This window comes from Melozone crissalis, unplaced genomic scaffold (assembly GCF_028551555.1).
Source record: "Melozone crissalis strain CALT ecotype California unplaced genomic scaffold, PUWL_Pcris_2 ptg000005l_1, whole genome shotgun sequence".
Classification (NCBI taxonomy): Eukaryota; Metazoa; Chordata; class Aves; order Passeriformes; family Passerellidae; genus Melozone; species Melozone crissalis.
The window spans coordinates 55,746,540-55,769,121 of NW_026535783.1; the positions used below are offsets into that span (position 1 = coordinate 55,746,540).

Consider the following 22,582-nt stretch of genomic DNA (forward strand, 5'->3'; position numbering starts at 1 on the left):
GTGTCTCAAAAGCCATCATCCATAAAAAACAAAAGGAAACTCTAACTCCTAGCAAAAGTGTAACTAGCATGCTCAGGAGGGAAGCAGGCCACATCTGATCTGCTTGTATTCCAAGCAGATACTCAGACTGAGTAAAAAGTGAGATTTTAACTTACAGTTTTTTAACATAGATCAAGAAAACTGCTCCATGAGCCCCCCAACCCACCCCTGAGCTTCTGCCAGTAGAGCAGTATGTCTCCTGGAGTCTAAACAGTTAACAAAAAATGAAAAGGAAAATTAATCTCCAGGATATAACCAACTGACAAGCTCATTTTAGAAGACAAGAGTTAATTTTGGGCACTAAATTAGCTGCAGTTTGTTTTTCAACAAACATGAGCTGACAAAATTCAAACAAAGGCTGTTAGAAAAAAAACCAAAAAAAATACTCAGAGCTTGATGGCACTCTTAAGCAGCCTTAAAAATGACAGCAGGCTCCCTGCTACACTACACAACATCAGGGACTGGGAGTTCCTACCGCTTTTTCCTCATTGCATGGCCTTCTGTTCTTTTTCATACAGTTGGTTTGGATTTTCTTACTTTCCTTTAGTGTTTTTGAAAAAAAGAAAAGTTGCAAGACTCAGTTTGTACTTCCTGGACGTAAAGCATAGACTCCTTCTTTACATTAAGATGAACTGATCTTAGATGTGAACTTGTTCTTAGAGTGCAGAAGAAATGCTCCTTCCACTGAAGGCCGGCATAAGCAGGGAAAAAAGACCCTAGAATATAACCACTTTTTATTTCCTCCTTGTTTTGACTGCAAGTCTCCATGGCATATGCTAATAATGTACAGAGAAATAATAAAAGCACCTTACCTCTAAGTTCAGTCAGAATATCAATTTTTTGCTCTAGAATTGCTTCAAGTTGGGTAGCGTAAGAATCCACATCATAGTCAACTTCTTCTGTCATCTCAAGAAGCAGTTTTTCAACTTCCAACCATCTAATGGATTCCTAGATAAAAGTTTAAAAATACAACAAAATACATCAGCAACATGTCAAGACTAAGAGCTGATTAAGACTTTTTCACACAATTAGCAGACATTGTACAGCCTAGCAACCTCAATAAACCAGATTTCAGTCCAAAAAAGAAACCTTATTACTAATGCAGCAAAATGGCATTTTTTTAATGTTATTTTTTAATTTCAGTATCACATCATCACAGGCAAACCCCAGCTACCCAGTTGTCTTCAAATTCAGAACATTAGATGGTCATAAAGATGAGAAATTTAGGGAACAGAACTTTGTCATGTTTGTCTCCCCTTAGACAAGAAGTGAGGCTCTAAGTTTGAGCTGCTTACCACTATATAGTCACGGAGTCATTATTACATTCAAGGAGCCAAGATAATTCTGCCCTGTTTTGAGAGAAGCTGTATAAAAGGATACCTATTTTAAACTCACTATTATATGATGTAAATCCACATACATGAATACAATAAAGGTTGGTTAAAGAAGCTTATCTTTGCACTCTGACCATTACAAAAAATAAGAGGGGGGGAAAAAAAGCTTGCAGTAAAGAAGAGTGCAGCCAGGAGTTTAAATGTTACAGAACCATGCAAAATTGTGATCAGAGGAACTGAGCCCATTGGAAATGCTTTGGTTTAAAATAAAAAAGAAGGCATACTAGAAAGCTTGGTTTGACATATTAGGATGAAGTCCTTCCCTCTGTGCTCCATAGCCCAAGCAAAACTGAAAATGTAGTCAAAACCCCTTGTCTGTTTATTGGCTTTCAGAAGAGATGGAGCTTACACTGGGGTAAGATTCATCTCACCTAACATAACCTTGTACATTGAAGACAAAGACTCCTGAACACATAGAGCACTCTGAGTTGCACTGGTGTATTTTAGCCATTTCTGTTAGGAAAGGATGTTGTGTATCAGCTGCTTTCAGGAGAACATTGACAGAAGATGCCTAATACAGCTGTGGATTTTGTATCAGTGCAGTCCAACTACACACACAGCATAAACAAGCCATGCTGTGAACGAAGGGACCTTAGGCTTGGACACATTTCCTCCCAGAGACTGCCAGAAGGAGCAATAATCTCCAGCAGAAGGCCAGATGGACACACAGAGGCAATTACATCTTACTCTAATGCAGCTTGTCTCTCCAGAAGCCGGATTAGGACATAGCCTCAGCATATGGCACATGACTTTCACACTTCCGTATGTTTTATTCCAGGCCTAATGTTCCATAATTACTAGACCTCTGCATCCGCTGTAAGATGTTTTATTTAGCATCTTGCTTTATTGTGAATGTTCCACTAAACTAGATACCTAGGCTGAGGAGATAATTTGTATTCCCTACAGGTTTGGTCTGCTGTTCTCTAGGAACAGATTTGCCAAACAGACAGCTTGCCTAAAGGCTTTATGGTTATGAACAGAAGCAATCCACATTTCCTTCTGAAAATAAGTAACTTATTGCCATGATTTTGTGAGTGTAAAAGGTTCCATAGCACTGACCAGTTCAACATGGGAAGTACTGCTTCCAAAGGCCCTGACTAACAGCGAGTGAAATCTTTATGTACCTGTAACATGGAATCAAATAGGCAGTTTGAAATACATGTCCCTCTTCTGATCTCAGAGGGAGATGTCACAAAAGAATACTCAGATTCAGACACAATACTTGGAGGGAGATGACCAAACAGAAATGACACCAACAGACACATAACTATTAATTACCAGCCCAGCAAAGGAAAATTTTACTAATTTCTGGAATGACACAGAAATCATAGGGACAAAGACTGGGTGTTACAGAATCTGTTCCTGTTTGTTTGATACAATCAGCTTAACATAATAAATCAGTTTAGGTATCTTTGACAGACAGAATGACTACGGATCAGATGCTCCTCCATCTTCAAGAGTATGCACTTTCATTAGGAAAACCTGGACTCCTGAATTACGATAAAACAAAGTGGAGGTCCATCTTTTACCTGGAACACAGTCCTGTGGTCTTCTACTACTTGCTCTTCCATTTCTACCATTTGTGACACAGCTTCATGGAAACTAAACAACTGTGGAGAAACTTCTTCTTCCTAAAAACAGCAGTTAACCTTGTTAGGCTGGAAAGAACTGTGGCTACAGAAAAATGTTGAATGTGACCCATTTCATCACAGAACATGAAAAAAAATATGCAGAAGGCAAAACAGTCACAAATAGAATTTACTAGAATAGAATATTCCTAAGAAGTATTAAGAAAATCTCCAGGAATGAACAGAAGGGGCAATAAATTCAAAATATTTACAGAGTCAAATTTAATTAATATTCACCAAAAATTTCCAGTCACTAATACTAGCAAATACCAGTAATCAGATTATTCCACATAAAAATAACAAGTTAAAATAATGGGAATAGGAAGTCTCAAGGGAAGAATTATAATTCTTAACAGATTTTAATGCCCACAGAAAACTTTGGGTTTCTGTCAGGGCTTTTTGTTTTGCATGCTGCAACAGACAAGAAAATACTTTCCAAAAAAAGAGAACAGCAATTACATTCAACACATTCCAGGAAATCAAAATTAAATCAAACCTTTGGGAAAAAAAGTTAAATAAATGGAAAGGGAGAAATCTAAAATGTACCTAGGGACTGATAAATTAGAAGAAGGCACACATGGATTTACAAACTGAAGCCTTCTAAAGAAGGCTTCTTTAGAAATGAATAGTCAGCAATAGAAAAGTACTGTAGGCTGGAATTAATGTTTAGCAAGACATGTGCTATGAACAAGAGATATGATGGGATATCTGGTTGTAAGGAACATCCAATAGGAAGCTCTAGGAATCACTACTATGTTCTTATGAAACAGGAAAAAAATGTAATTTACTAAAGTGAGACATACCACAGATATCACAAAGAGATGACTGACCAAACTGAGAGTCTTGTGAGAAATGTTAGGATTGTAAGGATTTTTCCATTCTATTTTTCATGGGCATTTTCACAAATAGAGTTTTAATCTCTTTTGAAATTTAAGGACCAAGACTAAAGCTGATAATCAGCAATGAGGGAGAATGCCCTTCAGAAGACATCTCTTAGCTCCCTACTCTTCCAGCCCAGGGAGAGACATACTGGGAATATCATGTGGCTGTCATCCCAAACAGTTTATTGGGGTTTCACCCTAGGAAAACCAGGATGGGTAGCCAGATTTCCACATGCAGGGAAAGGCAAACTCAACTGAAATGAGGTTTGCATGCAGGGAAAATAATGCTCAAAACTAGAAAGGCTTAAATAAAACAGGTGAGTTTTAGGATACTTCCAACTGCCTAAAAAATGTGATGCTATCGTGGAAAAAATACATGACAGACATTAAAAATCCTAGGCAGCAGGGAAGATAAAGAAACCATTCAAGAAACATTGTCTTTGTAAGGAAATGAGTGTAATACCATAAACAGAAAAGGTGAAGAGGTATGCTGTATGTGTTTAAGATCTTTCTAACAGGCTATTGATCTGGATTTGTTCTGCCCACTGTATGTCATCATCTCTTTCCATATAATTCTGTAAACCACTCACATTTTGTTCACAAAGCAGTTTGAGATCATCCCTCTGAGGAGAGCTTCCCACACCCCACTGTGTCTCCAAGTCATCCATCTGATTGGGAGTATGGTGTATAATGGAACGGATATCTCCTGCAGCACTAGGATCAACTGTCAGCTCCTTCACCCTATGGGCAGAAAATGTTCCATTTGAAAATTAGTGACCTCCTGTGCAAAAGAGTCACAACCAAAAGTAAAGCTCTACAGGTTTATGCACAATCAGTTCATTTAATAAGGAAGATGGTGATGTCAGCTTCACAAATTTAATGTATTTTCAGTGACAAAAAGATGTTAGTCCAGTTCCTAAAAGGCATGGACCCTTGCATTTTTACTACTTGCATGTGGATTAAAGTAAATCTAGCAAGAAGTATTTTCTGATTGAAATCTTACTATTTGTTAACAGTTAGGAGGGCAAAAATTTCAAACCCCTCAACATTAACTCAATGGGTGATATTTCAAAGAGAAGGACATTTAGCACCCTAGACCTGACAATATTTCTTTTTCTTTTTATATACAGCTGCACTTTAAAAAAGTTAGTCAGCTCTGCACTAGCTGTTATAAGCAAATGAACCAAGAAATTCTGAAGAAAATAATAGCTTGCAACCAAGCATTTCAGAGAATAAATAGATCCTTTCACTAATTTCCAAGGGGAAAATATTTTAATAAAATGTTAGGCTCTCACAGCATGTAAGTAGTTTAAAGACTGACCATGATTCTGTCAAAAAAAAGCTTATTTAAAATCAAATTTATAAAAGATGCATGGAAGTCTGTGAGCAAGGTTTAGAAAATATTCTCAATTTCTTTTATGGGAAAAATGTTCTTTCAACTAGCATTTATTTACTACAATAGAAAATATTTTTCATTTATCTTCAGAGTGCTGAAAAGCTTTAATAACACATGTATACATATATTTAAGAGAATTTTCCCTTTCAGAGATATTCAAGTTACCCTAACCACAGAATTGTTACATTTGGTCCATTAAATGTACAAAGGTGACATCACCATTTCTATTTTTTTAAATGTATGAAGGGAACTAGCAAGCCTGGATACAGAATGTGGATGTTTAAGGAGGGTAAACAAAATACTGGGAAGATGATTGCATATCATGCAGAACCATCACCTGCCAAACCAAAATTAAAACAAAGTATGTGTGACTCAAGGCAAGGGGACTAATGAAAGGTTGGTCTGTAAAATTACATAGCCAAAAAGAAAACTTAAATATAAAGTTCCATGTATAGAATGAAGTCGACCTGGTATTTGAAGGAGAAAAGTCGTCATACTCATAGGAAGGAGAGAGATCAGAGCGACTGCCACTACCCTGTGAGAAGGGAATGTCCGAAGGACTAATTCCAAATTCCTTTACTCTGCAGCAGCAAAATACAGTGGCAAATTAAAAGAAAATGTTCTCATAAACACAGTTAAAATGACAACTCTTTGTTTAGCATACTTCTTTAATTGTTTAACTACAAAATCATTTTTATAACACAAGTGTTTCAACATCTTTAAACTCTCTGCAAACAGTTCAGATCACTAGCAAAACTGAACAAAACCAGTGCTGCTAATTTGCAGGAGACTATAACAGCAGTGTTTTGAGAAGAGTAATTCCAGATTTCATTTTGTATGGTTAATATGATTTGGTCTACATTCAATATTCCACTAAATCACTCCTTTTAAAATATCAATATACAAAAGCATAAATTCTATTTCACCTCCTGTGGTCACTGTCCACACACTAGTGTCCAGCACCTAAAACTAACTACAATGAATTTTATGTATTTTTAGAAAAAAAAAATCTATACAAAACACAAGAAGTGACATTACAGTGACTGATGAATACTCCATAACAAGTCTGTACTGAAACAGTTTCAGTACAACTATTTGGTACACTAGAAAGAGGAGTTTGTTTTGTTTTGTAGTGACTTTTTACAGAGTCACTTCAGTAATCTAAGTTGTATAAGGGATTATAAGGGGTAAAAAATTCCAACAAGTCTTGAATGTGCAAGGTCCTGCATCATGTTACTGTAAGCAGAGGAGTAGATGCCTCATTCTCTTCAGGGAGGAAATGAGACAGGCTGGTCCAAGCCAGGCAGGTTTACTACCAGCTCCATTAACCCAGACACAAGGACATTTGGAGACTGAGGGAAGCAGGCAGTAAGCCTCCCTAGCATGCCTTTGTGCCTTGACAAGCAGAAGAAGTTGTGGTTCAGCCCGACCACTCACTGGGCAAACAGACCCCCGGATGGTGGCCGCCTCTTCTGGCAAAGCCAGGGCTTCTGATGGTCCAGAGCCTGTCTGCCACCTTTGTCCTTTGCAGGAAAGCGTGGGGTATCTCTGAGTCACAGGTCTGGCTGCAGGGACACACAGGACCTGACAGCACCATCTCCACAGACTTTAAACACAGGAGAACTGCAGCAGGTGAGGGCTCCATTCACACACTCACTGGAGAGAGTTGAACACTTTTTTACAGCAGTACAGGTCTCCAGTGATGCATCTGCCTCTGGAGGTACTAATTTCTCTACAGCAATCATAAAGTCTGCTGGATTTTCTGCCTTTTTAAGCCTTTACTTAGTGTTCTCAGATATTTGTTTGAATTTGGGAAGCATGAAATTTTATATGTATATATATACAGACTGGCAACTGCACACAATTCCACAAAAGGGGTGGGGAAAAGAAATCACATCACAGAAAGGTATTTAGCCAACACTCCAGGGAATCTTCATGAACACCAACTATCCCTAATGCAAAAGATGGTCCTTTCAAAGGGCAAAACTAACAGTAGGATGTCCTACGTAACTTGCAATCCATATTATCCATCTCTGGCTAATGGCATACATTCAGTTTTAATAGATTCTTTTGTAGTGGTTGTACAAAGTGACAATTTAAATTGAATATGAGCCTGGATCAGTAAATTGGTTTTAATTTTATTAAGAAACACAACTACCACCGAATTCTTCAAGTAGCTAAAATAATCATACATCATGGAACAGCAATATATCAAATGTCAGTCATCAACAGCCAGTACAGTTTTAAGAAATAATGTTTTTCCTACCTATTTGCGTATCTCAATGTATTTAGAGTGTTTTCACATGATGCCATCCCTGGAGAAATTGTAGCAATCTGGAGAAAACAAGCCACACATTAGCAAATCACTTTATACAGACGAAAGGGTAGATAAATTTAAATGGATATATTATTTCATCTACAGCTTCATTTCTGATCTTCTACAAAAAATGTCTGCTATGTACAGCTGTCCTTATACAACGACATCTCAGGGACACACTAGATGTCTAGTGAAAGCTTCAATTTAATTTTTTTAGCCCTACAAGGAACATCAAGAATTCATAGAAACTCAATTTTTTTTTTCCCCAACCATCTTGGTAACATACTGTGCAAATGTGAAATTGTAACTCAAAAACAAACTCCTCAAAAAACAAAATAGGCAACTGAGTAGACCCTAAGTCTAATATAGCCTACAAACAATTACGACATTATTTTTTTATGTATTCTTTGAGCCTCTCCTCTGTTCAAGGAGATTCTATGCTGATTTTCGCCACATCAGAAATGAACTTGATAGTAGTAAAGATAAGTTTAACTATTTTCCTAAGTAGAGATATATTTTTTCTCAATTAGAAACTATCTGTAAACAGTACTTGATGGCAAATCTTTCATGAGACCTATCTGGAATCTAAAGGTCTTTCTTTTTCTAATTAAATTAACTACCCTGAAGATAGCACCATCTTTCCTGAAATCAGCAAAAATTAAAACTGTGATTAGGAAAAGTGGGATCATTATTTCTCCTAGTTTCTCTCAGTAGTCCAATTTTTCCACCCACTCTCTTCCCTAAGCAGTCATAAAGGCTCTACCCAGAACAAATACTTTTATGATCCCACACACTAACGTTTTTGTGCCATCATAGACTCAGGAGACTGAAACTGATGGTGATTAAATAATCCCTGTCTTCTCTTTCATCCTGCTGCTGACATTTCTGTATAAAAGCAGAGGTAGTCATGCCAAGAGGAATTTCTCCTTCTGGAGAGAAAGGAAAACTATATGGTGGAAGTGATCATACAGATCTAAGTCTAAAACTCTAATACTGGTATACATCAATTATGAAGGAAAACAACAAGCTTAAATTTGAGATCACACAGCTGCATGTCTCTTGTTCTGTGTGCTAATTAACAAAAATCTAAAATTTCCTAAAACACCTCCAAACTGAAATAATGTGAAAAATGCATACATCTCTTCCACCAGTTTCATGTTCAGAGCATGCCACAGACAGTGACATTTAGACAGATGGTATTTGGCTTCCCAAGTCATTGTTACACGTGATACAGCCTAGGGACAACTGAACTATCCTGACAATTGGAAGTGCTGAATGAATTCCATGTTTTCCTTTGCTTTGTCTTTGTGGCTTTGGCTTTACCTATTTACTACCACTGCTGTAACACTAGGAGACTACTCCAACACTTTGAAGAGAATAAGGTACAGAATAAGCTGCTCTAGGGAAGTGCCATTGTAGATGCCTTGGTCTGTGTGAATACCCTGTTCAGGACACATGAACTTGCGTACAAGTCTTGTGTATGACCTCTCCTCAGGCCCCAACAAAGCCAGTCCAGGCAGGATAGAAGGACTCAGACCCCTCTGTTGCTCACTTTCTTGTTCCTAATTTCAAATGAGGATGGAAGAAGCTACACTACTTAGGGACAGGAGCATCTTTAAGATCTGCAATAATCATTCTTCCTATTTTGAACTTAATAGGCTTACACTGCTTGTAAGCCATCACAATGCGATCAATGGCCCTGCTGGGACATGGAAGTCTGCAAATTCCTACTCCCACGCTGGAGGGCTTGAGGGGTCTGACCACTTCAGCTGTGACTGCAGCACACAAAGGATGCAACATGTCCAGGAGCAGCACTGGTTAAAAAAATGAGACTATTTTATGTAGTCACACTGCACTTTCAAATGACAATCCATTATCCTACAATGCAACTCTTCAAAAACTTTAAATGGTTTCTCAAACTATTTTGACAAGAACAGTAAAACTGTAATGACTGATAAAATTTAAAAAAATATTTATGCTGACTGTAAGTCTCTGGATTTCTTTTGAAGGAAGCAAATCCTAGTCGTAACTCTCCACATTATGAAGTTTCAAAACTTTATGAGCTTTCAAAATATTTTTCTGAACAAATTTGAAAAAACAAAGAGTTTCCAAACCATAGTTTAATATTATATACAGAGAGAATACTCCATCCCTAAAGATATAACTTTTACAACTGCAACATATCCATTAATAATAAAAGGAAAAATCACATAAAAATGAAGTGTAGAAACCAGCCAATGAGTTTTACTCATATATCCTCCTTACAGATTTGTATATCAGAAAGCAAATGGAAAACACACAGCAGATATTTTATTATTTCAGGGATCGTTTGGTAAGTTAAAAATCACAAGATTTTACTACATCATTTTATATGCATTCCATATTGAAAAACACCACATAGTTAAAAACGTCTTATTCAAACAGCACATTTGAAGAGTGGACAAAATCTCTCTTGTTGAGAAAGTCCTTAGTAATAACCCCCATTGCTGGCTGGGGGTTAAACCATGACAGTATCTTAATATGAAACTCTGCTGATTACATTCTTAATTAAAAAATTCATGTAAACAAACACTAAAACCAGTATGACACACGTGGTCCTACTGTTAAGAAAAATAGCAGAAGAATTAATTTGAAGGCAGTATCTTATCCTCAATGAGGTTTCTTAAGCTTAATTGTGAACTGTAGTTATGTGAATGAGAAAATAAAAAAAAATAGTTCAAGCATATTTCCACTTTCAGAGGGGATTATTTTTATTATTTAAGAACTTCCATGAAATATTCAAAAAGGTTAATTATTTGATGTGCAGAGAGTAACTTCCAACAGGCTAATTTTTCAAACCTCCTTCAGCTGTGTGGATACACGTGCTAGAATTGCACCATCTAGCTATCTAATCCTGCATGGGGTTCATGAAGTTACAGAGTCATACAATGATTTGAGCCAGAAGAGACTTCTAAAGGTCATTTAGTTCAACCCCTATGCAATGAGCAGGGACATCTTCAGCTTGGTCAGCTATATCTCAGTGGGAAAGCAAACTATCCTGTTGTTTCGTTAGAGAACTGAAGGAAAAAAGTTAATAAAAACGTTATTTTACCACCATTTTTGTATTTGAACCATACCTAACAGCTAAAGGGAAGACCAAGCTGTCCTAAGACCATGGTTTACACATTGTGGCCTGCAGACTTCTCTAGCCTCTAGACTAATTAATTCAAAGGAGCCTGTAAAAAGTAACCAACACAAATAAGCCTGTAATCAGTATGTACTGCAGAGAGTTCACATTCTCATAAAGAGAAATGTCACAGACACACAAATAAAACAACTGGGCATCAGGACTTTTATCTGTCCTTTCAGAAGAATTCTGTTTTTCAGACTGGCACAAATGCATATTTACAGCTATTCAACAATTATTTACATAAGTATATATACTCTTATATTTGTAATAGTTAATAATTTATAATATTTACAATAATTTTGAATATTCTATTTTATACATTTATATATTCTTATATTTTTTAATGTATTTACAACAGTTATTCATGCCATCTATTCCAACAACTTCCTTTTCAACAGCATGAAGCATATTCTGATGAGCTTGATACCAACTTTTAGTTTAATCTTTGTCATTTAAAAACCACAAATCATCACTATTTCCAGTCTACATTCTCTTTTCCAGAATTCAGCAAAAAAACCCAAGACTCTTTTATAATTAAGACACTGCTAAAACAAACAAGCTTGTCAAGGTAGAAGTGTCTCTAGCTGCCAGCCTAGCTAGAAAACTAGAACCAGCAATAAGAAAGGTCAATAAAAAAGTAAGAAGGAAACAAGTTATCTAAAATCACATAATCATAGAATCATATGGGCTGGAAAAGACTTCTAAAATAATTTAGTCCCACCATTAACCCCAGGAAGCCCATGAGCATGTCCCTAATTACCACATCTATGCACCTTTTAAAGATCTCTGAGGATTGAGACTAGACCACTTTCCCTAAGCAGCTGGTTCCAATGCTTGACAGCTCCTTTGGTGAAGAAATTTCTCCTAATATTCAATTTAAATCATTGAGAAATGTCTCTTTTGAAACCCCCCTTCACATATAATGTGAGTTAGTAAATAAATGTAAGTCCAACGCACTACCAGTAGCACGCAACCAATTTTAAACATAAAAGTCTAAATTTGCAGTGTCTTTTCTCTTTGTAATTGTTAGAACAGTTAACCAAATCAACTTACCATACAGGTACGTGAGTTTTCTCCAATGAATGAATCTCTTAGCACCTGAGTAAGTTTACTTGCTCTGAAGGGTGTATGAGGTTTATTTCGGCCTAAGGCTCTAATGCACTCCTGAAAGAACAAAGAGATTCTTTATCATGGGTTAAATAAAGGTAATAAAAATGCAACTCAGAATCAGAAAATACATGCCTTATCTGATGCACTCCCCCAAAAATATCATTAAAATGTACTGCTAAAAGCTTGAATTCAATAAGCATTAGGGTTCCACTTCTGATTAAGCTCAGTACAGAGGAAAGAATTTTTAAAGGATTAGAAGCCTAAAAGCTGTCATCCAAATTGTTTACACCCATTATACCCAACAACACAACTAAACAGTGTTGATGTGAAATGTTCAGGCTAACATTTATTCCTGATTATCAGCTACAAAAGCCTGAATGAGCTACAACCTCTGCCAGCAGCAATAGTGTGGGCAGGGATATGGGTTAACTGCATCACTTAAAAGCAGTGGCCTTAACTCCGATTTTACCACTGTCTTTCTTTCCAGCTTAGAAGAAAACAAGCTTTCTGAAAGTTCCACAGGTCACAAACCAAGTAGGCATAGCTCTCTACTGGAAGCAAGCTCTCTACTTAGCATTGGAAGAAACCTGGAAACATTAGGTCAATCCCTGTTTTAAAATAGTCTTTATGTGAAGAAACAGGGATAAGATCTTCTCTTCCGTGCCCAGAGGCAAGGGGCTACACTAATATTTGCAACTGATTGGGTTCCAGTGAGCAATACTGCACAGAGGTAAATATTACGAAATTACTACAGAAGATACAGCAGCAACTAAGTACAACTTACTGACACCAAGACACCATTACTCTAACCATCACTTCTGTCCACTCAGCACTGTAATACTGCCTAATAAGTTATTCCTATGCAAAGAACTTTTAATTTTAGATTTTTGTATTGTCGCAATCATAATATTTTGACTGTTAATTCCAGACTCTGCGTTTTCCTTAACAGACATCTCTTCAGATGCAAGGCTTCCTTGGTGCACTTTTAAAGTATCTACACACAGAACTTCTACAGCCAACCAAACTTCAAATGGATTTCAAATCAGAGCTTTTTTGCTTTTAGCTGCATTAATAGATGGAATAGACCTTTGTCTTACATTAATAATTCTACAGAAGTTCAACTAATCCTCCAGCTGCAGACATATTCTATATTGAATTACTGATATGGCAATCACCAAGTTTTGAATTTTAATTCACTATAATGGCATCTAGTTTCCTTCCTCCTGAAAAATTAGAATTGGATTATCTCCTAACTAGTAAAAGATTATAGAAGAACACCACCAGTGTCTAAATTTGTAACAGAGTTTTAAGCTACATTCAGTTTTCATTACATCTCTGAAAACCAGGTAACAAAATGACACAACACTACTCCCATGTAGAGACATTACAGAAATAAATTCTGGTGCCAAAATCCTGAACAGGTTAAGACAGGACTGATATCCAGATGGAAAGAGCAAATCTTGGATTATCAACAAAGACCACTTTGTCAGAATGTATTAGTTTAACTGGAACTTGAAATTAATTTCATGGCTTCTAAACACAAATGGCAAAGGTTGTGTAACGTTTTTGGGATAGATGAAAAATGGCAAAAATGTAATTGAGAAACATTTATGGTTTTGTATCACTTTTTAGACTGCGATGCAAGATGTACATTTATTTTTATTTTCCCCTTCCCCAAATAATTTTGATGAAAATCACTAGTACAGCAGCAGAACTTTTTGCTATAATTAAAAAGACAAGTTATATAAAAATTAACCAAATATGTTGTATGAGCACTATCCGGTACAAAATAAATAAACTGAAAAAAAAAAAACCTCAAACCAAACCCCCCAAACAAAATAGCTTTATTCAATTTCACTTGGAAATGAGTAGTATCATCAACCCAATGGTGCCAGCAATGCTTACTTTGACGTTAAAGCAGAATAATAGGCTGTTACAAGCAAAAGTTTTGGAACTGCTGCTTCCAGTTTTTCAACATGCCATAGAATTTTGTAATGATACATTATACATTACAATTTTATCGTGTGTTGTGAGTTCTATGTAGTCAGATACCAGTCTCCTCCCAAGTTTGTACTCGGAATAAAAACGTAACCACACAGATCTTGGGGTTCAGATTTTTTATATAAAACCAGTGTTGGTGCTGAGAGTAGTAAACCTAAGCAAAACTAACCAAAACCAGAGACAAATTCTAAGGCACTCAAAAACTACCATTTCTCCAGTTTGAAATAAAAAAATTACTTCCCCTATTTAGACTGAGCCTCTTTTAATCACTATAAAACATCAAACAAAAAAGGCAGATTAATATTTAATAAGTATTTCTTTATATTTAGTATTTCTTCTGTTTATATGAATTGGATGTATGAAAATCTGAAAAGTGACTGTATCAGACAATTTGCTATGAAGAAGGGTTGGCAAAAATGGATTTCACCTTTCAAGGTTTATTTTAATTATTTGATAGTTTTTTCTGGACAGGCTGCTGTTGTTTTGCTTTAGTCAATATATTAATAGCAGCAAATATGTTGTCAGTGTAGTATTATTTTTTATTTAAAAAAAGAAATAGTGAGATCAGTAAGAGTACTTCCTGTTAGTATGTCATATTCTGAGTACCAAAGTAAATAATTTGCCTTCCCATTTTAGGTATGCACCAGAAATGTCTACAAATTCAACCATTGGAGACTTTTAGTGAACTTATTTTTTTGGGGTGTTTTCTTTGTTTAGGGGTTTGGTTTTGTTTTTCACTTGGTTGGTAGGCTGGTTTTGCTGGGGTGTTTTGATTTTATTTTACAAAAACTACATTTAAGTTGATAGCACAATGTTTCTGCATTGTTTCTACTTGGGACTTACTAGGTGTTCCCTCATGCATGTAGAGGAAAAATTACTAAATTGGTTTATACCTGTCATATCAATAGACAATGTAGACAAGCAAAGCCTGCAAAAACACTAATTTTACTTGTCATTGCTATTATATGTAGGCTTCCACCTACTCCAAGGCAATAGAAACATATCAGTTACCTTGAGGGCTAAAAGGCTCTTGTTAATTTCTGCACCTTCCAGTCGCGTCTGCCTATCTGCACTCGAAGTATCTGCTCCTCTTTCATTGCCAGCCAAATCAATCAGAGAAAATTTACCATGCAACTTCCCTTTCCTTCTGAGAATAATCTGAAACACTGCGTGGCTTCGAGATGAGTGTGCATTTGCAGATGTCTGGCCAGATGTCCTTTAAACAAGAGACAAGCAGAGAAAGACGTTAACCAGTAGAGGACCACACATGTTAAACACTAACCTCACAATGATAGGTTTTCAGGGCACATTCCTTTATTTTCTTACAGGCTGACAGAATGTCTAGCACTCTTGTGAACACTAGACATAGAACACTAATATTTGAATGTACATAGTACAATTATGCCTCTTCTTCCATCTCTTTGAATGGAAATGGAAGATTAGTAACATTTTGCCTCCCTTTTAAAATCAGATCTTCACATATTTCAGATTATCAGAGAGCTTACATAAAAAATGCTGATGGCATTTTTATCTGATCATGCAGCAGTCCATGCTCAAGGCTAATTTTAAAAACAACGAAGCTGAAGTCTTAAAAAAAAAAAAATTGTGCTTAACCTCTGCCAGTATGCATCAAGGCCTTTTACAGATGAAGAACCTGGCAGCATTCCAGTTTTTAAATTATGTGAATTTAAGTCAGTAAGCTGCTTATATAATGCATGCAATTCACATCCTCTTGAACAATCAGTTATTTCTCTCTAGGAGACATTCTAAATGTCTCTATTTAAAACATAGGTAGACTCTTTACTTGCAGACAACAACATCAAAAAATCACTTGAATATGGAAAGGCATCACTAGAAATACACGCCAAAAAATCTTGTTCTGATTTTTTAATGTACTATGAAAAACTGGTGCAAGCTATAGAAGATACCTGCAGCTGTTGCCTACTTCAATAAGCTTAAGAACATCTTCAACACATTTGACTTCTCGCTCCTGTAATCCCACCACCTGGACTTGCTGTTTACCATCTTCTAACACTCTTAATTTTGTCTTCCGGTTCAACAAGTCAAAAACCTTAAGAAAGAAGGAAAACAGGACAGTTAAAAGAGGAGCTGTAAAAAAAATCCTCTTTCAAATTCCATTTCAAATAACGCAAAACATTCCATGGAAATACATGATTGGAAGAAAAATGTAAAATTCCCTTGAAATACAGCTTTTAAGACAAAGAGGGAAAATTCTTTTATGTGACAAGCTCAAAATTTTCTCAAAAGTTTGAGAAACTCCTTCTTTCTCAGAAAAAGATCAGGTAATTACCTTACCACTGTAGATCTCAAAAAACGTTGCATACACTTGAAGTTCTAACTTCTTATAGTTTGGCTTCTTTAGCATTAAAAAGACATCTCGAGCTGTGAATACATTTCCAGAATAAAAAGAAACCTCATCATGTGTTTTCATTTAGTGAAGATTCAGTCATGTGTAACAGTCTATTTTACAGCACCTCATATTTTGCAAGAATGATAAATAGAGTCAGTCAACCAAGCCTAAAACAACACAATCTAAACTGCCACATTACACTGGAAGATGCAGAAGACCCCAAAATTATAAACTTAAATAATCTGTTAGTGCATCTTTGTTAAGTAGTCTATATTACATTGGTGTGTAAAGGAAACATATCTAGGGACAACTTTTGATGTTACCAAAGCTCCGCTGCAATGCAAAGAAAGTAAACTGCTATATTTGTATGACAAAGAGTAGAAAATTTATTGATCTCAACTGGTCTGCCCAAAGCCAACTGGTCAATGAAGTCTCACCTGCTAGTGCATATATGCCTTTAGAACAATCTTGGTTCTTTCCTGAAAAGTCACCACCCATAGTCTAAATTTAAAAGAAAAAAGCAAAGAAAAGAAGAAAAGCACCATTAAAGTCACATAATTGTAGTTTACATACTTCTTATTTATTAGAACTCATCTAAGTGTGTAATGTAAAAAAAGAGTATTGCTGATTTGTAGATGAACTACTTACATGGGTTTTCCCACTGCCTGTTTGTCCATATGCAAAACAAGTGGCCATTCCCCTTTCAAATATGGTCTCCACTAATGGTCGAGCTGTAAACCTTAAATGCAAAAAAAACTGTACTTAAAAAACTGCAGTACTTTAAGATGCCACTACCCCAAGGAAAATTAAAATACTAAGGCCAGTAGCGACAAAATTGATCCTATACTTTGACAGGTCAAAGGACATTTATATATTAATTTCTGAAGTAATACCAGCTCTAAGGTATTCAAATTTTCCAAACCATCACAAGCTACAAGGTCTTTCTCATTTGAGGTCTCTCTCATTTGTTTCACAACAATATTATCCTTCTTTAAACCCTAAAACAATGATGTCCTTGTTTTAATGATCCAACACCCCACAGTTTACTAAACAGTCTGAAGCTCCCTCACATGACAGAATATGAAGATATTGAAGTGAAACAGTGTAGCAGATAAGAGTTTTGTCAGTAGTAAATGTCTGCTGTCGTTTTTTTTCCTCCTCGAATCAACTTCCAAGATTAAATTTGGAAGAGAAGAGGCCAAAACAGCACTGCTCAATTTTTGAGAACATGCATACATTAAGAAAGGGGTCAAGATAATGGATACCCAAGCTCTTAAGAATGAAAAAATCTACTTATTTGTGAGGTACCATTTGCTGTATCAAAAGTATTATCTGAAGTATCATTTCTTTTTTTAGATAATTAATTTTATTTTAAGAAACACTGAGGTATTGTTCCTACTTAAGCTGCTTATCACTATGATTTCATTGCAGATTCCAAAAGCAAAGGGTAAACTAATGGAGCGTTATGTATGGAGATGATTCTCTCTGCAAAACTCTTTCTAAACTTTTTCCAGTTGTTTACATATAAATAACCTGATAGTGACCAATAAAGGAAAAAAATTAATTGCAGAAACACCGAGATGCTACAGCCTTCCTTCATTCTGCTTTCAAACACAAGATCACTTACAAAAACAATATGGGTAAGACTGAGCCATTCAGCAGCAACCCAGGGTTATATAAAGAATCTACATCTAGCTGAATCATGAATTTTCATCAAGAATACACCAAAGATTACTGAACAGCCTTAGCCTTTCTTTCTTTGCTTTAAGTATATGTCTTCTGTCTTCTCAAGAGGATATTCTCATATTTTGATGTTTGTACTTTCTATATATAAAAATTGAAAAATTCACAAAGTCTAGCCACCTCAGAAGCACACTCCATTACTTCTGTTTGATTGAATTTGAAACTCTTTATTTTGCTGATTTATTAAAAAGGGACTTAAATATATCTATTTTAAAGTAAGAAAAAATGGAAATATATCTTAAAACGTTTTCATAAAGTACTGCACAACTCCAAATGAGACTATGTTAAAAGAGTCCAACTTTACTTTTACTAGAACTTTTATTTGCAACCTTAGTCTTTCAGAAACCTGAACTGGTTCTCCTTTAAAACTCATATGGCATATCCATTCCAACTAGTGAGTGTTTTTTAATATTAACAAAGATTTGCAACTCTGTGTTGTGGTTTGTGGATTAAAAATACTTAAAATACAGGTTAAGGAAAATAATAACAGCAGTAATAATGGTAATAATAATAGTAGCAGAAGTAATAATAATAGAGTATGTACTTTTCTACCTTGGACTGAACATTTTTTCAGCATAGATATACCATAAATTTAGCATATTGGAGAAAACTGGAGCATCTTGACACAATATTTTTTTTCTCAGTATGACCCTGAGACTCTGATGAGAGCACATGATGACACCTATCCCACTCTTATTTCTGTTATTATGGAAGACCTTAAAACAGATTGCCTGTCAAATAATGATCATTATTGTGCCATATGAGGGAGAAGGAGAAAGACTAGAGATCTACTATTTCAGTTTGAATACAATAATCTTAAAATATATTCCTATATTGCCATTAATGTATTACATAGCTAATAAAAACTCTGAAAAAACTCAGTACAAAACACAACAACATTGTATACCAAAATATACCACCCCTCACACTAAACATCATGTTCACACAGATAAATAAAGAAAGGAGGGAGATTAGAAGAATGGATTGTCAAGCAAGATAATTACTTCATGCATCATCAACCAGCTGGCTCTCCCACAGCTCTTCAGCGTCAAGGAAAGGAAAGATGCTTCCAGCAGACAACCAGCAAAGACAGAAATCTCCAAGGATACAGCTTTGCTGTTTACAACTCTTTTGTTAGTATTAGTTTCATAAGATTTTCCTTTTGCCCCCTTCTCTAATTATAACAAACATAAGACAGAAGTTTTTATTTTCACAACCTTTTAAGAATTCTTTTGCTATCCACTATCAATCAGTGCATGATCCTAACTTTGACTTCCTAGTTGTGGATTAAAAACAGGAAGTAAGATATTTCTCTGTCAATACTTTTTAAGAGTATGGGAAGCATTTCCCAAGCATAAGAAAAATATCTTCACCAAATTCCTTTTTAATATCAACATTTCCTGCAAAATGTTTCAAAGTTATTTAGATGCATACTAAGATTATGACCAATATTATGTTAGTGTCTAACCTTGCCCACTACTGTATGTACCTCTTTTAGTGACTTGTTCAAGGGAAATAGCTACTTCTAAACATGGTTTTAAAAGTGCTGTGTGAATTATTCCATACCAACAGTGGAACTGAAACAGAAGAGCAAAGAACAAAATGGAGACCCAAATATCTTTGGCCTATAAGAAAGGATATGTGTCTTTGCTGCTGTTTGTTTTTAAATTAGAAGGATTTGGCATTTACAGTGTGATAACTGAGCTCTATGCACTACCACATTACATCAGCCAGACTGCTTCCAGAAGATATGTTAGCTCAGGCATCTTGGCAATACTGCAATATACACTCTCTGACTTTATTTGTACTCTTTTCTCACCCTCTACTGATTTGTTTCCATCTCTTAATTGTCCTATATTCAGACTGCAAGCTCTTTGGTGCTAGGGCTCTCCTTTTCCTCCAGGTTCCCTGATGACCAAAAGCCATGACTCGGGTTTCTCAGGTGCTGCACACACACTAATAATAAGACAATAACCTGGAAGCAAATGGAGAACTGATTACGTGGCTCAAGTAATCAGCAGCTGAGGAGGCAGGCGATACTTGCTAGAGCCTGGAATGCAGCAGGGCTTGGAAGAGGACTGGGAGTAGGACTGAGGTCAACAGAGGTGGAAATGACATTGCAGGTGAAAAATTAGGGATAAAGAGTTAAAACAAAACTAAACAGGTAAAAGAATGGAGGTAGCAATATACCAACTGGTAACACAGAGAATAGGAATAAAGTCTAAGACCAATGTAAGTGTAACAGTTATTAGTATGGAAAAAACATAAGAAAAAAGATTCACCAAAAAAAAGCATATACACATACCTGTAAACCATTTCATTAGGAGCCGTGTCATCAAAGGCATAATCAAAACGAAAAGTTTGGTTTTCTAGGTACCTTGTTAAATCCACCTTTTGTTTTGGTTCATGTACCATCACAACATCTTTACTAGGAATTGTTATTACATCAAGGTCTTTCATTAAAGTTTCTATAAAATAAGTGAAATATAAATTTAACTAACAATACATCATTATTTTTTACATTTTCCCATTGTTTACACTCTCATAACATCTCAGATAACACAGCTCCTCCAAGTAACAACACTGCAATGGATTTGGGCTTCTGATGCCTAGATAGTAGTCTGCTAAGCAAGAGATTTCATTTTGGAAGTCTAAGCATCCTATCCTACCAATTGCTAGAAATTAAAGAGAAGTACAAAGCTGTTTAGACTAAAGACTATGATCATTAACTACAGCACTATCATTGTAACTTGTTATGCCGTCTATAACACCTTTCTTGGACTTGAGGTCTTATTCCTCAGTGATTATATAGTCTTCTACAGCTCACTGCCATATCCTTCGAGTTTTTAAAAATATCTTCTCTAGTGGAGAAATTAGATGGTAGTACTAAACTGCTTCAAACTTTAAAACACAAAGAAATTAACCTCCTTATGATAATACATTTTATTTTAAAATTTTATCTTGGTATTTTCTTTAAATTTCGCTTTCGTTCCTCAGAGACATTTTCATTTGTGCATTCCTCCTGGAACCTATAGTACATATCTTTAATATATAATTCTTCTAAAGTAAAATACTTTCAAAATATTATCTTGTAAGCAGAATAAGCTGAAAATTATAATGATCCTTCCTATTACTGTGACTTCAACAGTGAGATCCTAGATTATAATTACTATACTGCACTGCAATTTACTGCTAATTGTTGTATGGTATATGAGTCAGCAAAACAGAGAACCCAGTGATCCATAGTATGCACAAAAATAAAGACCCTTTGTGTATACAGTCAGGATTCACTAATGCATCCTACTTGCATTTCTTTGTAAAATTTCTTAAGGCATGCAGTTCAAGAATTTGACATGACTTTATACAACCAGATAGAAACCTTTTCATGAATTAACATCCTGATCAAACAGTACGATGGTTACCATTGCATTACATTACACACCAATGGAAATGCACATTCCAGTCAATGTATAATGAATTTTTCAACTGTACTGCAATAAAATGAAATGCAATTATTCTGCAGCAATCACAGATAATAAATAAGGAACAGTGACAAAAAGAAATGTATGATGGACAATTCTTTGCAGTTAAAAACCTTTTAGTTTAACTAGCCAGAAGAGGATTTTTCTTAAAAAGTTGTTTGGAGTAAGACATAAACTTCCTCCTATCTATTTGGTATGAGAAGCTGCATTATCTGCTGATGAAAATTGGGAATAACATCTCTGAAACCCATCATACATTTCACAATTATAAATACATGTCACTGAACTAAAATCTCAAAGTGTCACTCTGAACACCTACTTCCTGTGAAGTCAATCCAGAGAACAATTAATGCTGAGAATACCTAATGTTTTTGGTGATAATTCTGCATTTTTGAGATGACAAAACAAATTAATTTTATTTTTTCTAATCATAAGGTTACAGTCTACCATCTTTAATTCTTTTATGCTTTTCTATGATTTTATGAGAAATATTAGACATTCATATTTCTACAAACACCTCTGATCTACTTTTTTAATAGCTCCCAACCACTAACATCAAATATATGCAACTTTCACAAAATCAAATCCTGCATCTGAATCCCAACTCATGTCCCTTAACAACCTATTTTCATTTACTGTGATTTCACTTTGTTCACCTCCAGCACAGGTAGAAAGTCACATTTTTCCCAATAGTAAAATTAAAAATTAAAAGAAAAAATAGAAGCAGCAATGTGAAAGGGAAAAATAAATCAAAACCTAACTATATACGGGTATCAACATATGTATGGGAAAGGGAACATCTTTCTCCCACTTTCCTCTGGGCATGTTTCAAATAATCCTAAACGTGTACTTCTGACAGTACAAAAACAATAAATAGCATCCCACATTGCATCAGCATCAGAGTGGTGTTCTTTTGAGTCCTTCATTTGGACAGAATATAAGAGAAAGGAAGGAAAAAAACATCTTGCAGCACTGGATTCAGACAGGCTGCAATCCAGTAGGCATTTGTGTTCTGAATTCCCACTGAAAGTAAAAAAGCTTCCTAGGAAGT

General features: G+C 35.6%; 1 protein-coding gene across 2 annotated transcripts in view; it reads right to left on the reverse strand.

The window, feature by feature from the left end:
- KIF2A (kinesin family member 2A) overlaps positions 1–22,582 on the reverse strand; it is a 58,407-nt gene that overhangs the window by 2,610 nt on the left and 33,215 nt on the right. The window contains exons 9-20 of one of the 2 annotated variants that reach the window (XM_054290032.1): positions 20,355–20,517; positions 16,955–17,045; positions 16,744–16,807; positions 16,247–16,338; positions 15,864–16,006; positions 14,947–15,151; positions 11,878–11,988; positions 7,605–7,672; positions 5,806–5,919; positions 4,533–4,683; positions 2,963–3,064; positions 852–987 (exon numbers count right to left, since the gene is read on the reverse strand). In XM_054290032.1, coding sequence (XP_054146007.1) covers positions 852–987; positions 2,963–3,064; positions 4,533–4,683; positions 5,806–5,919; positions 7,605–7,672; positions 11,878–11,988; positions 14,947–15,151; positions 15,864–16,006; positions 16,247–16,338; positions 16,744–16,807; positions 16,955–17,045; positions 20,355–20,517 — 1,440 coding nt within the window. The remainder of the gene's footprint in view (positions 1–851; positions 988–2,962; positions 3,065–4,532; positions 4,684–5,805; positions 5,920–7,604; positions 7,673–11,877; positions 11,989–14,946; positions 15,152–15,863; positions 16,007–16,246; positions 16,339–16,743; positions 16,808–16,954; positions 17,046–20,354; positions 20,518–22,582) is intronic. The other variant, XM_054290040.1, reaches the window with a different exon arrangement.